Genomic DNA, 15562 nt, shown 5'->3' on the forward strand with positions numbered 1-15562 from the left:
ACATTATTCTACAATACTACCAAAACATGGTTTTACTGGGGTATTTGATGTTAAAGGAGTAAACTTGATCTTCCTCTATTCTATTGACAGAATTGTTTCTAATTTGTAACTGTAAAGCAATTATTTACTATTACTGGGAAGAAAATATTAAAAAATGTTACCATTAATACCCTACTGATTGTCCTGGGAGGTCTTGCTGATTCTGGTACTGATGCAGTGATGAATTTTGTAACTCCCCAAGACATCTTGGGTACAGCTCACCCCCACAGCCCTGTTCATTCACATACAGATACAAGGATTGTGTGATCCTTGGGGTGTCCTGTGCAAGGCCAGGAATTTGGCTTAGTGATCATTGTGAGTTCCTTCCAGCTCAGGACACTCTATGATTCTAATTTCATGTTGCTTTCAAGAACTGGCAAAAAAGTTAATGAGCTCCTAAGGGAACAGGCAGGTATTGAAAAAAGTGAAAGTGTGTCTGGGAACTCAGCCATAGGTAGTGAAGGGAGAAGATGATGTGGACTTTTTAGCATCTACAAATGACAGCTTATGGTTTTATTTATGTTCTTAGTGCTTTACATATTAAGGAGTGTTGAACATGAAAGTACTGCTTAACAACATTGAGTCTGGTTTTTAATATCTAATCCATCATGGCCAGTTAAGTGGGGAAGCAATAATCCTTGCCTGCACTTGATGAATGGCACAGTCTAAACAAGGATTGACATGCTAATGAGGAGCTTAAGCAGCCGGGATACAGAAAACCGAAAATTAACCTGAAATGACATGTACATTTTCCCAGTAAAGACAGAGCCAGCAGTGAGTTTACTGTGCATGGATCTGTGCTCTGCTTCAAAAAGCCAGAGTGTCAGAGCACTCATGGGTCTTGAGCAGCATGTTGAATTACTGAAATTTAAGAAGAAAGAACTGCCTGAGCCACAGTGCCATTGACTGCTCTCTGCTGCACCCACCTGAGGCACCTTGGGTTTGTATATCACATATATCAAATATTTTTGGCTTTTGGTATCACAGAGCTCTTATAAGAGGATTTGGAAACAATAATGATTTCTTCTGTTTTCCAGTTCCAAGTGGAAAAGGAGAAAACCAGTATTAACAATAGCCTCACAACCATAATGTGAAGGATAACACTTGACAGTTACTTGAATTTTTATCTTGGAAATTAGGATTGCAGCTCACTAACTGATCTATTTTTTCTGCCTCCACATCATAAGAGTGAGGAGTGCAAGCCAGAGGAAAGCTAATGTCACAGGTACAACTTGACCAAGGTGAGTGGTTTAGCATGAAAGATCACGAGGCTTTATTTAAGTCTGTTTGAGATGACCCCTCTAAATCTGGAACTGGTCTGCTCACCTGCAGCTTTGATGGGAAAAGTTCTGGAAATGGCTGCCTGGAAGCAGTTTGGCAGTTCAAACATTGTCTGTCATAAACAGATTTATTTGTTATATAATCCATGATTGTAATTTCTTGTTGCTTTCAAAAACTGGTAAAAAAGTTAATGTTAGTTAATACTATTTGATGTTAATGTTAGTATCTGTTATTTGAAACATATTTGTCACTGAATTCCTGTTCTCTGTATTCCAGCAGCAGTATTTTTTGCTTAGGCAGTAGCTAACAAACTCTCCTCTGCTGTTTATTTTCTCACTGAAAGTTTTTAATCCCATTAAAAGCCCTGGGGAACTTAACAGTTCTCTATCATTTGCTGAGAACCATTAATCAGGACTGTGTTGAGCTACGGTTCATAAAGGTAAATTAGAAGAGAACATAATACCAAGGCCCAATAATAATGTGTTTAGTTAACAGGGATAAGTTTACAGCCTCACATTCCCCTGGGAAAATGACCTCATGGTCTCCACTGTACCACTTACTAAAGCCACATTAAAATCATGTTGCAGAAATGGAGGCTCTGTGGCAAAATCTTTCACCTCACAAAGTTGGGCACCACTTCCTACATTTGAGCAACTAAAAAAAACCAAAAAAAAAAAAAAGAGAAAAGTTTCCAATTTAAGAGCAATCTATAAATCTGCCCCACCCTGTTTCCTGCAGTCAGTTCCTTTTGCAAAGAGGTTTTAGATACCAGGACTGTATTATAGAATTCCAAGTTTTCCTCCTGCCATCTGCAAAGAGATGTTCAGGAAGACTATACTGGAAAATACATGGAGAACTGTTTTTTTCCCCATAACTACTGGTTTCATGCACACCTCAACTCCTAACCTATAGTCCGTGCCTGATGTTTATTTCCTCACTTTTCCTCTTACTTTCTACTAAAGGAATTAATAGCCACCTAGATGTTTTGGGAGAAAGGGGAGTAAGAGTTGTCCTAACTGCATCAGGGCATTCCAAAGAAGGCATGTGCAGGAAAAATCCATTATAGTGAGCAGAAAGAATAATAACATATAAAGTCATGTGGCTCTATTGCTATAATGATGGCCCAAAATTCCTACCTATGGATGGAGAACAGGAAGTCAAAGGTCCAGTCATAAATCATTGAATCATAGAGTGGTTTAGGTTGGAAGGGACCTTAAAGATTATTCCATTCCACCCCCTTCCATGAGCAGCAGGACACAGTTGCACACAAAATAAGCAAAACTCTCTTAAAGAGAATAATTTGAGATCCAGTCACAATATTAGCTGTTCCAAGGCATCTCCCAAATACATCCCTGCAGAGATAAAACCAAAGGAAGTGAGAACCTGTAAACTCTCTGCAAAGCCCACTGTGGAAGCAGAAGGAAAGGCCTACTAAACTCATAATACAAAAATTAGGCACAGCAATGGAAACTGCCTGGTTTTGCTCTTAGGAGAAACCAAATGAAAAATTTTCTAGTACATCTCTGAATGTGAGACAACTTTAGACCTCTAGATATTTATAATCTCCTGGAATGCTCCCATGCTTATAAACAAAGAAACCCAAAAGCCCCGGGGCTTGCATGGATTTATGCAGGAAAGGCAGAATGTGTATATTCAGACAAAAGTTTTCAAGTGTTACAAGTCTTGCGACCCATCTCAAACAGAACAACCAGTCTCCCACTGGATAGAACAACCCCAAATTAATGAACTAAATCTTGCTAATTCTCTAGTTTGTAATGTGAACCTCACAAAGCCAGGAGAGAGCTTTGGATTGCTGACTCTCATGCAAACAACTTAGGCATCCAAGCTGCTTGGATCACTGGGAGAGCAGATGAGCAGCAGCGCAGGTGTTTACTCTGTGACCTTTTACAGCTGCCATAAAATGGTTCATCCCCTCCCTTATGGCTAGTGCAGACATTTGCTTTGGCTAGTGGAGCTGGCAGGCTGCTCACAGGAAGCTCAGCAATGCTTCAGGAATGGAATTTGGCTTTGCTCATCCTTTGGGCGTGGCAGCAGTCTGCTACAAGAGGAGAAACAAAGAAAGAAGAGGGGGTAAAAAATACCACCCCTGTGTTTATAGAGACCAGTTCTGTGCAGTCATATGGGAGAGATGCTTCTGTATGAGCCCAGCAGCAGCACAGTGGCCCTGCTGTGCTGGTAAAGATGAGCAAGGGCAATGAAGTTGAGGGGCTAAGCCATGCTGACCTAAAAGAAAAGACCAAAAATAGCAGTGGGTCAGCATCTTCATCTTGCACCAATCCTGCCCACAGCAAAGACAAACAGTGCCTTTCCAAGGGCTTGCTAAGGAACTTGAAATTTTCCTATGCCAGGAGTGGCACTGGAGAGGCTGTCAGCTCAGGGACATCTCTAGTGCATCAATTATCGAAGATAACTTTGTTATATGAACAAAGATAACTTTGCTTCCAAAGACTTTTCCTTGTTTTCAATAGGAATGCCCATGGTAATGGTTCCCAAAGCATCTACACCAGAACGTGGATATTCGGTAAAAATTGAACGTGCAACACACATTGATCTTGGTTTGATATAAATTAGGATAAATCATGCAGAAAGATATTTCACTGCACATGCTAATGACTGCTAAGGATCATAGTCATCACCAGACAGTGGGAGAATCAGAGCAAGTCTCTATATCAGTTTGTCCCCAAAACACCAACACCTCTCTATTAAGAGGTGAGTAGAAGGTTCTGTAGGGCCCTCACCTGCCCTGCTGTGAGGTTGTGCAATTTTTTAAGCTGGCTGTGACACATAACAAAGAGAGAAAAACAAATCCAAACCCTGAGCAGAAACAGCTTACAAGTTGCAGGCTGCTGTTTGATAATCTTTATTCAAAGGGTGCAACACCAATGAGCAAAACAAATCAACAGCTGAATGTGAAAGCATTTTCAGGTTTGCAGACTCTCAAGACCTCCAGATTAAGATTTCTTCTTCTTCCCTTACTCAGGACAAAGTCCAAGAAAAATTTTTTGAAAGCTCAGAAGTTTTGTGTTTTAGTGTTTGCAGTCACATGCACTCAACAAAGTTTTAAAACTATTTAATTGTTTGGGTTTTTTCCCCCCAGAGAAACACCTCTGGGATTCAGACTGATTGTGTCACTGTGACTGTAAAGTCACTTTAAACTGTCACTTTAAATTTATCACTGGGACAAAGCCAAGTGATAAATTTAATGTTACAACAACCTTTATCTCCCTGAATGGCTCTCAATCATGAGAGCCATCAGGATCCATGCCAATGTTGCCTACTTGATATTTTTGACCAAAAGGATGTTTTAAAACATCCTGTCAGCTCTCGAGATAAATTGCTATAGCCTTAGAAGACAATGCAGGGAGAATAGTAAAGCAACATGGAACAGTGCCTGTGGAATAACAAGAGCAAGGTGGGAAGAAGACACACAGCTGGCGTGAGGAGACTAAGGTCAGAGATTTCTGTACAGCCAAGGCTGTATTATGATAGTATTTCTGTGTGAGGGCAACTGAGCCAGAGAAGTTTCTGAGCAATGTGACATTAACCTTTCCAGGCTTTTGAAGAACCTAAGAGATAGACATAGCTGAATCTTGTGATTCAGCTCACAAAGCTACTTAAATGAATGGTCTGTAATGTAAACCAAAAATCAGCATTTGTGGGAACAGTATCTTATCCTTCTGCAGTTCTTTCCAGGTAGAATACTTGCCCAAACTCAAAAGTATTAAAAAATATACATGAAAAAGAAAGGCTACATCAGGTAGCCATTGTAACCAACATCTAGAAGTGGACAACAAAGAGCATTGAAGGTGTCCCAAATTCTGGTTTCTGCATTTACTTTTTAAGGGATTGCTCCTTTCCCCATTGCCACAACTTCATCTATCCTAAGCTGTCTAAACAATGCAAGTAACTTGGCTTTTTCCCACATTATGTAACTTACTTTGCTTCCAGCTTCCATGGAGCCTTTGCTTTTGGACTGAAGATTTCCAGGTTCAGCTTCAGTAAGGTGACCTTTAAACTGACTAGAGACTCTCCAGAAGTGACCCATGGAGGAGAAGTTACTGTGAGCTTTATTACAGACTTAGGTCTGGTTTGTAAATGTCAATGAGCTTTGTAAGGAAAGCAAGTTTAGTAAAATCACACCTTCAGAAAGCATTCTCTGAAAAGAGCTTAAAAATAATTGTAAATAAATAAGGGGAGAAAAAGACCTGAATGCATAGTGGCTGCAAAGACATTTGTATGAAAACATTTATATTATTTCTGTGTATCCTAATGAAAAGATTACTTCTAAATTGTACCCAAATCTCGCATCCAGCATATTTACACTGTTAAAAATTTGGAGAGAGTTCAAAGTGGTAACAAAGTATCTAAATTGGCAATCCCCACCACAGGATGCAAAGGGAGTAACAAACTGGGAGAACATCTGCTATCCCAACTGCGACCTGGAAGGGAATGTGAGTGAGAGCACTTGGGTTAAATATAAGAAAAAGGCCAAACGTCTGCTATATACTTCAAGGGACTAACAAAGTCACTTGACATCTCTTTGTGCTGCATTGTTCATTCTGTTTTCTCTGTTTGGAAAGCCAGATGTTGGTAAACTGGGACCTGGCCTGGTGGCTTCCAATGAGGGAATGGTTGTTGTTGCCTCTTGTCCTGAGAAAGTGAATTTGTTAAAACTGAGGGTACCTGTACTTGTCCACAGGTGAGCTGGAGATGAGGTAAAAATGAGCAAAAGCTTTCAAGCCTGAGTTTTACAGGTTAATAAACCAGCAAAGTCTCCTGCTGCTTAGCTCCCTTGGACTTGAGGTGTCACATCCAGGAAGAGCAAAGAATGACTGGAACACATAAACATGAGGTGGGGCTAAAAAAAAAAAAAAGAAAACCGTAAATATTTTAATACAATTATAGTATCCCAGAATGGTTTGGATTGGAATGGCCCTTAAAGCTCATCTTGTTGCACCCCCTGCCATGGGCAGGGACACTTTCTAGTAGACCAGGTTGCTCCAAGCCCATCCAGCCTGGCCTTGGACACTTCTAAATTTAGGTGAGCTGAAAAGAACTCTTGGTGATTACGTGGAAGCTTATGATGCTTTCAAGTACTCTGTGGGGAACTACATTTTTATTTGTGTAAATTAATTGGAAGGGAGCAACCCTGAGGGTTTTGCTGGAAAAACTCATTAAGTCAAATTTACCTGTTGTGTGATCAGCTTCATTGTAAGAAGAAACATGGGTAGTTCAGCAAAATGAGGGAGAAGCTGAATATTTCTGTGGATTTGTAAAGCCCTCAAACAAGGGTATAAAGTTAATACAGTTGTTATGTGGTGGTGTCAGCTAAATCAATAATATTCAATATGTTATTGATTTCCCTGCTCATGGGCACACCCAGGGAAATTTCTTAATTTTAACTATAGAAAATGCAGGACAAACACATATAAAGTTTCCAGTATGATTGTGGAGCTTTGGGAGTTGCACAGAAGCATTGGTGGCAATGGTATGATATCTATTAGTGCATAAAGATATTTATGTTCTGGAGCCTTTTTGTTTTCTTAACCTTTGAAGTCAAACAGTTCAGGTGGCAAAAATTTGGTTGCCACAAACCACTGGCTGATGGGGAGGTGTGAAATGTGTTTTGAGAATGACTCAAGTCAAAAAGTAGTCCAACAAAAACTACATTCTAGGTTAAAAAAACACTGGGCAGTCACAGTGAGATGCTATTTTAAAGAGCATTCTGTGATTTAAAATAGTATCTAAATCTCCAATGTTGATTCAATGCTACTTAAAATACCTTTCACTGACAGGAATCTGAATCTTTGTGAGAAAACAGGACCAGAAGAGATTGACAGTGTCATTCTAAAAAGATGTAGGTTCTCCTCTGCAACTTCCCCTGGTGTTTATTGTAAGTTAACTCTATAACAAACAATTACAATTCATTGTTTAATAAGTCAACATGCTAAATCTTGATTTTGCTTCTTCATGTGATTTTAAAATAATGGGCTTATAGCTGGAGGTAATTTACTGTATCAAAGATGAATGTTGCAGTTGATTTAGTCAGATAAATGCTTTTAATACATTCAAGATACTGCTTTTAATATAATTAAACACATGATGTAAAAAATTTTCCAGAGCTCCAAAGTGGAAGAAATTAATAACAGTTCCAGGAGCTACAGATTTCCTATTGTTTATATATCTGACAAGTAAAGAACAGAATACAGGGTATAGAATTTCCCATCCCTTTAAAACCATTCCATTTTGCTGAACACTTGACTTTGTTCCTCTGATATTTCCATGAACTGAGTGTCAGGAATGAAAATGTGGGTAGTATGCTGAGGTTCCCAGAAAGCAAAATGCAGCCTACAGCTATAAAACCTGTGGTTTTTTCTTGCCTACTGAGTAATAATAATAATAATAATAATTTTTAAATCTCCTCCTTAGGTAGTTTGCTAGTGGAAGTTAAAAAAAAGAGAAGATACTTTAGCAGGAAACAGTCTATTTATAAAGTATTTTATACATTTTCCCACTGTTTATGATATGCAGTGATGAGTTTAAAAATATCATTTCCTTTCCAACAATCTTGATTTTCCTCTTTGCTTTGATGATCTTTAAGTAGCTGTGTGAGTGTTTACACAGCATTTTGCATACCTCAAACCAGCAGGAAAAATCCTTCTGTTATGAAAAAAATTATGGGTACAGAAGGAAACAGGGATTCAGTTCCACCCAGTGAATGAGGTTCCAGCACTTTGCCTTATGGATCATATGGATAAATTGTAAATTAAGTGCTTTCTTTTATTTTGCACATGCAATTTATATCAAAGCCACTGTCCATATTTCACAGTGACTCTGTTTGATCTGAATGGCAGTTTGACATGGGGATGGTATTGATGTTAAGAATGAGCCTTCAGTGTTCTTGCAAGCATCTACCTAAGGATGGCTGGGTTAGAAACCTCTAAAAATTGCAGTTCATGTATGCTCTGTAGCTTTGCAAAGACTCTGTAGAGACAATAGCTATATTTTCAGAAGATTCTGTTCATTCCAAGTAATTTTTTTTTTTCATTTTGTTTCTTGGCTACAGAGACCAGACAGATTTTTCCTCAATGGCTTCTTTTGTCTATTTAGTCTTTGGTGGCAGGGGGGCTTTGAGTTCAGAGAATGTCTCTGCTGTCCTCTCAACTGGTAATTGTCTGACCATCAACAGAGCGATGCAGGGGAGGCATAGTGAGCTGGGGGTACCTAGACTAGAACTGGGACATGCTGCCAGACAGCCAAGGACATGGCTATGTGTCCCAAAAGCAGCCCTGTAGGTCAGATTCCTTGAAGCTGCTCACCCTTCACTCTATTCTTCCTGTCATGTGCCAGGGAAGCAGCTCTGCCTTAAGTCCATGTGGGAGCAGAGACAAATTATTGAGCTGTGTGGGGAGGGACAAGCAGCTGGTGCAGATCAGTGATCTCCAGATCCCAAAATTACATCTAGTGTTCCCAGCCTCCAGATGTCATCCAGGTTTAACTCCTTTGGCAGAACAGCAAACCAGACTGCAGCCTGCTTATCAGGACAAACTATTTATTTAGCAGGAGAAACAGGAGCTCTGCTCATTCAAAGTCTGTCATTGAAAAGACTGGGTTTCTCAGTTGACTGTCAGAGAAGCACAGGGTGGTTGCAGTTGGAAAAGAACTTTAAGATCATCTAGTCCAACCCCCCTGCAGTGAGCAGGGACATTGTCCACTAGATCAAATGTTTCAGAGCCCTGTCCAGACTGACCTTGAATGTCTCCTTGAATGGCTCCTCTATTAGATGATTGAGCTGACCTTGGCTAAGAGTCATTAATCATCAGTCCAAAGGCTAAGAGACACCTTAGGCTAAGAGCTTAAAGTATACAATGCATTACAGGTTTTTTACAGGAAAAATAAAGGTCAAAAAGAAGATGGAGTTTCTCAGAGACTGCTTTTTTCTTTTGTTTTTGAAAAGCAAAGGAAACTTCATGAAAACTGGACTTGAAGAACATCAGACTGCAAAGGTGAGCTCTTGTAATGATGGAGACACTTGTACCACGGTTGCTCTCAAGAGCCATCATATATGAAAAAAGGAAGGGTTTTACATATGATAGAACATCACAATTCACTGGCAATGAAATTATAGTCATGGCAAGGCTGATTGGCAGATGATGCCATGAAAAGACAGGCTGTGACCATAAAGAACTGGGATGAAAATTTCATCCCTGTAGTTAGTCAGCAAAAGAAGTTAGCCAGCTTTCTGTTGAAACAATCTTGGGAATTCTGCTGGAAAGCCAGGAAGTTGTTTAACAACTTCATTGTGGTCATGCATCCTGCATGGTGAGATTCCCATGACCACCTCCAACACACACACTACTTTCTGGGATGCATTTTATCAGGCCTGGAAGATAGCTTCACTGAGAATGTTTTGGTGTAGTGTAAACAGGCCCAGCTCATGCATTCGAAGGATTTGTGTAGCCAAGCAAGTTGGTGAAGAACAGGACTCAGGCATTATCCAAATGGATTAGGGTAAATGAGTCCTGCTCTTTCCAAAGCAAACTTCATTAGCATGTTGGAAACCTAAATATTGCTGGAATTCTTTGGTGGCAGAGACTCCTTCAGCAGACCCTGTAGAGCAAGGATGATGGTGGCTAAATTCTCAGAGGATTTAGTGTCTCTATACTTTAAATTTAGTACCATACAGAAATAAATCTAATCAATTCCCCTGGTGCACTTTCATCCATGCAGTGCTCCTGTACTATGTAAGAACGGGAGTGAGAAGGGAAGGGAAAAGAAATGCTGAGGAACATCTCTTCTCCAAGAGATCCATGGGACTTTTCAAGGCTGAACACTCCTATCCATGCATGTCTCTTTCTCCATGGGAAAGGTGTGGGACAGGCAAGGGGAGAGCTCAGAGAGGGGATGGGAGTATAGTTTGGTTACTGATGTTACTGCCACGGGCTAACGCAGACTGCAAGATGTGCTTGATTAAATTCCACACAGGGGTACATGGCAGAATAAAAGCAGGGAGTAAAGATAAAATATACAAATCTTATCTGCTAGGAATAAAAGATTACAAATTCAATTTATATAGATGAAAATAGTTAAGAGGATGAGCTGTGTTTGAATCCACAATAGGAAGATGGAAAGCTGCACAGGCCTTTCATGTTTTATTTTTGTTTTAGCACTTTTTTTTTCCCCAGGATTACCAATATTAAGAAGAAAAAATGAGACTACACCCCAGACCCACTTGAGAAGAGATAAAATTATCCACTTACATCTTTCATTTCTCCAGGGTTTGCAGAAACTTGTAAAGAAGAAGCTTACCTCACGTGAACAGATTCAGAGATATATTTTTATTCACCTTTAGAGCAACTACTCACAATTGCTATACAAGACTATTTAGGACATTCTGCAAAAGAGTGATGAAGACAGTCAAACCTAAATAAACAAACCATTTTAATGAAACACCTTCTGCTTTCATGGCTAATAGCTCTGTTTTTCAGTTCTATTAATAAGATTAACTTTCTGCTTCCATAAAACTGTGATGAGATATGAATATTTAGTAACTAGTATGGTTGTCTGATTTACTCTGTATTTGTACTGGTTGTGACTACCTCAGGCCATTTACCAAAAAAATTCACATTCCTTTCCCACCTGTCCTTGATTGTGGAAGAATTTCTCCTGAGCAGGATGGCTTTAAGCCCTATTTTAATACAAAATTGCATATCTCATACATTGTGACATCAATCCTCTGCTGTGTTAGTCCCCAGGGCACTACAGGAGACTGCAGAGGGGTTTCTTTTTCCATCCACCTGTAAGAGCAACTGAATTGTCACTCAGCCTTTCTGAGTTTTGAGTCATCCTCACCAACTCTTTGGTGGATCTGCTGACTCACTTGCTTTCTTTAAAGTCTTTTTGGCTGTTTGGTGGCCAGGGGTGGATGTCTGCTGTGATTACTGTTGTTTTGTTTGGGTCTGCTGAGAAAAGTCCTGTAGAAGGACAGAGGCCAACAGTGCTCCTAATTATTTCAGCTTGCTTGTGGGCACACATAACATTGTTGCTTTTTTTTTTTTTATCAAAAGGAAAGAAAATTCTGCTTTTCTTTTTCTCCTTTTTTTTTTCCTAAAAAGGGGTCTATTCTAAGAGGGAGACCGCCAGCCTTGAAAGTTCTGGCCTTTTGAGAGCTGACAGAATTTCCTGTAGGAGTTGCCTTTATAAAAGCTGTTTCCTATCAGAGTTTTATGCTGCTTTTCCTTTTTTGCAATTCTTCTCTTTGTTCTTAGTCTCTCCCTGCTTTTTCTCAATCATTTAACCTGACATGTATGTCAAAAAAGAACTGAAGTAAGAACATACCTATTTCAACAGCTAACTTACAGTAACAATTAACTTACAGTCAATATGTGTGTCTGAGCCCAGCACAGTCATGAACCTTATCCACAAATACTCTTATTTTACAGCTGGCTAACTGTAGGTGTCCATCCTATCAAATAGGATGTCACTTCCTTCCAGGCCACTTCTGCCACACAGGATGACTCACTCTGCATCAGGGGTGTTTCCAGCTGTAACAATTTATTTACCAATGCATTTTTAATATTATTCGCCCTATAAGCATTGCAAGGTCACAGAAGTTCCCTAGGTTCTGTGCTTTTAAGGCACAGTTATTTTACACAAGGATGCTTTTTTTCTCTGTCGGGAAAAAATGGGTTTAAGGGAATATGTCGCAATGCTTTGATAGATTATTTCAGTAGGGAAAAAGGGAAAAGGAAATACAAATCATGTCTTCACAGGGATATGAGATTTAATTCTGGTTTCAGTTAAATGAGTGTAGGTTTACTGAATGAAATATAACTGCATCACTCGATCTGCCAGAGTGTTTTAAGGTGAAACTGCATTAAGAGTATGAACTGGATTTTGATGGCAAATAGTAAATATCAGCAAATATCTCTTTGTCAGGATTTATTACAATCAGTACCATTAAAATGTCAGGGAGGACTTTAAATAAACTGTGGAGCATGGTCCTATATAGGAATTTTAAAATGTTGGAAACTGAATAGTTAAAAATCCAAGTAGGTTATTTGGTTTAGGTACTAAGACTAATATCTCTAAACCTAAGAATAATGTTGTGTGAAGCTGAATTTTTTCCATTATCTATGGGAACCTTCCGCATATGGACAGATGATCTCATTGCATCGCTGATAGGGATTTGTGGCAACACCCTTTGATCCTGCTTGGAGTCCCTGCCCCCTTCTCCCCTCTATCCTAATCCTTCCCTTCTTCACATCGAGCTGTTCCATGTGCCTTCCTCATTGCCTGTCCTGCTGTGTCCACTCTCAGCTGCAGGCACCAGCCAGCCTGTTGCTGAACCTGAGGAGCTCCAGCAGCACGTTGTTTTCAGAGCTTCTGCCCTGATGGCATCAGCTCGGCACTGCTTTCACAACAGACAGCTTGTTTTCAGAAAAGGAGGAAAAGTGGGGGAAGCAGCGGAAATCCAGCTTTCCACTGGAGATGTGTCATCCCAGCCTGAACAATAGTGAGGCAGCGGTGACTGTGCTGCACTGCGTCCCTTCTGTGGCTGCTGGGGGTGCCAGGAGAACTCTCAGCACAGACATTCTCACCGTGGCTCTGTGGGGAGGGAGAAAGAGGCATCACCCCACTGATGTGTAATAACAGCCACACATGTAAAAACAACTCCCAGCAGCAGGATAATTTCCAGGCGTGCTGACCAGTATGTGCTGCGCAGACCTTGTGAACAGTCCGGCTCAGGCTCTCAATGCAAGGACTTCTGTAGGATTCATGTGTTTACTTTAAAACAACAATGTGCATTTCTTCCCAGAACAGACTGTATTTTTTCAGATCTTTCAGCCACAGGCTGCATTCAGGCTTTCTCAGGATCTAACCAAGTTTACAAGGCCTTTCCTTGACTCCCCTATCAATTTTTTCTCAAGGAGTAGTTTCCTGTTTACAGGAGGCTTCTGGAGGCACTTTCTCCTGTAAAAGCAATTTTATAGATTCACAGAATGTCTTGGGTTGGAAAAGACCTTTTAAGGGTCAAGTCTAACTTCCTGCCATGGGCAGAGACATTTTGGCTTTACAGGATTTCTGGATTTTACACAATCTTTACACAATTCCTTAACCTGAAAAGTTGTGGGGAGATCTTAGCATAGCTAAAAACCATAATGCAGTCTATGGCCAGGTCTGACAAAGCTGATGCCTCTAAGCAACAGAGAGATCTGGGTTATGGTAGGGAAATACCAAAAGTTCATTAAAAATTACAGTAGCTGAGGTGTGTCCCCTCAGATCTGCTTAGGATCGTGTCCTTGGATGGCACAAACCATCCAGGTTTGGTATAGTTTAGCTGGGAATCCACAAACAGTTTTCTCGCATTTCTCAAGAAACTTTTTTTTCCCCCTATGAAAAGCATTTAAATGCAAAAAGGACCTGCTGGTGGTGGTCGACAGCTGGCTGAACATGCGTGCCTAGGTGGGTGAGAAGGCCAGTGGCACCCTGAATCACAAATAGTGAGACCAGCAGAACCAGGAAAGTGATTCCTTCCCTACACCTGGCACTGTTGAGGTACCTTGAGAGCTGTGTCCACTTTTGGGCCCCTCAATTCAGGAAGGACATTGAGGGGCTGGAGTGTGTCCAAAGAGGGAACAGAGCTGGGGAAGGGCCTGGAGCACCAGGAGCAGCTGAGGGAGCTGGGAAAGGGGCTCAGCCTGGAGAAAAGGAGGCTCAGGGGGATCTCGTGGCTCTGCACAGCTCCCTGACAGGAGGGGACAGCCGGGGGGGCGTCGGCGTCTTATCCCAGTGAACAATGACAGGACAAGAGGACATAGTCCTAAGCCGAGCAGGGGAGGTTCGGGTTGAACATTAGAAGAATTGCTGAGACAGTGGAAGGGGCTGCTGTGTCCCCATCCCTGGAGGCGTCCAAGGAACGACTGGACGTGGCATTCAGGGCTCTGGTCTGGTTGACAAGGCAGGGATCGGTGGAAGGTGGCACTCGATGATCCCGGAGGTCTTTTCCAACCTGAGTGAGTCGGTGATTGTGTAGAAGGCGCCGCTTTGCGGGGTGTGCCGGTGCGGGGGCGCTGGCAGGCCCGGCGCTCTGCCGCGGTCACTCGCTCGGCGCCGCAGTGAGGCGAGGGCAAGAGACCTCCCCGCGCTGTGGGAGCGGGCCCACAGCCGCCATCGCCGCTTTAAGCCGGCACATTCCGCGAGGCGGGGGCAGCTCCAGCCCTGCTACGCTGCGGGACTCCGCTCCCGGCCTGCTCCGCGCCCGCCCCGCCTCGCCTCGCCTCGCCCCGCCGGGCCTCGCCCGTCTCAGCCCGCGGCCGGCGCGGAGCGGTGGCACCCGGCGAGCGAGCGACCCCCGTCCGTGCCCCCGCCGGCTCCCGCAGCCCCGCCATGGGGGGCGGCGGCGAGCGCTGGGCGCTGTGGCTGTGGGTGCTGTGGCTGTGGGCGCCCGCGCGGTGCGGCGCTGCCATGGACGAGTGCGCGGAGGAGCGGAGCGGGCGGGCGCAGCGCTGCATGCCCGAGTTCGTGAACGCGGCGTTCAACGCTACGGTGCTGGCCACGCACACGTGCGGGACGCCGGCCGAGGAGTACTGCGTGCAGACCGGGGTCACCGGCGTCACCCAGTCCTGCCACCTCTGCGACGCCGCCCAGCCGCACCTGAGCCATGGCGCCGCCTTCCTCACCGACTACAACAGCCCGGCCGACGCGACCTGGTGGCAGAGCCGCACCATGCTGGCCGGCGTGCAGCACCCCACCGCCGTCAACCTCACCCTGCACCTGGGTAAGGACGGGGGGCGGGCAGGGGGCGAGGGCACCCGGGGAAGAGTTAGCCTGGGCACCGGCGCAGGCTGGGGGTGAGCTGCTGGAGGGCAGCTCCGCGAAGGAGAGCTGGGACTCCTGGGGGACACGGAGGTGTCCACGAGCCTGCCCTGTGCGCAGTGGTGTCCTCGGATGCGTTTGGACCAACACAGTCAGCTCTTCCAGGGCTGATCCTGCTCCTGTCCTCAGGCCTAGTGAGGCACATCGGGAATGCTGTGTCCAGGTCTGGGCTCCTCAGGACTTGGTGCAGGACTGCAGAGGCTGTGGAGATGATGGAGAGATTCGAGCAGCTCTCTCATGAGGTGGGAGTGTTCAGCTTAGAGAGGAGAGGCTGAGAGGAGCCCTGTCTGTCCCTGTCTGCAGGGAGGGCTCAGAGGTTGGACACAGCATACTGCTTCCTGGG

The 15562-nt window shown here is 43.2% G+C and overlaps 1 protein-coding gene across 1 annotated transcript in view; it reads left to right on the forward strand.

Annotated features, from left to right (window-relative positions):
• Nucleotides 1-14624: 14624 nt before the first annotated feature.
• LAMC1 (laminin subunit gamma 1) overlaps nucleotides 14625-15562 on the forward strand; it is a 67696-nt gene continuing 66758 nt past the window's right edge. The window contains exon 1 of the mRNA XM_059854525.1: nucleotides 14625-15121. Coding sequence (XP_059710508.1) covers nucleotides 14731-15121 — 391 coding nt within the window. The 5' untranslated portion in view covers nucleotides 14625-14730. The remainder of the gene's footprint in view (nucleotides 15122-15562) is intronic.

This window comes from Haemorhous mexicanus, chromosome 9 (genome assembly GCF_027477595.1).
Source record: "Haemorhous mexicanus isolate bHaeMex1 chromosome 9, bHaeMex1.pri, whole genome shotgun sequence".
NCBI lineage: Eukaryota > Metazoa > Chordata > Aves > Passeriformes > Fringillidae > Haemorhous > Haemorhous mexicanus.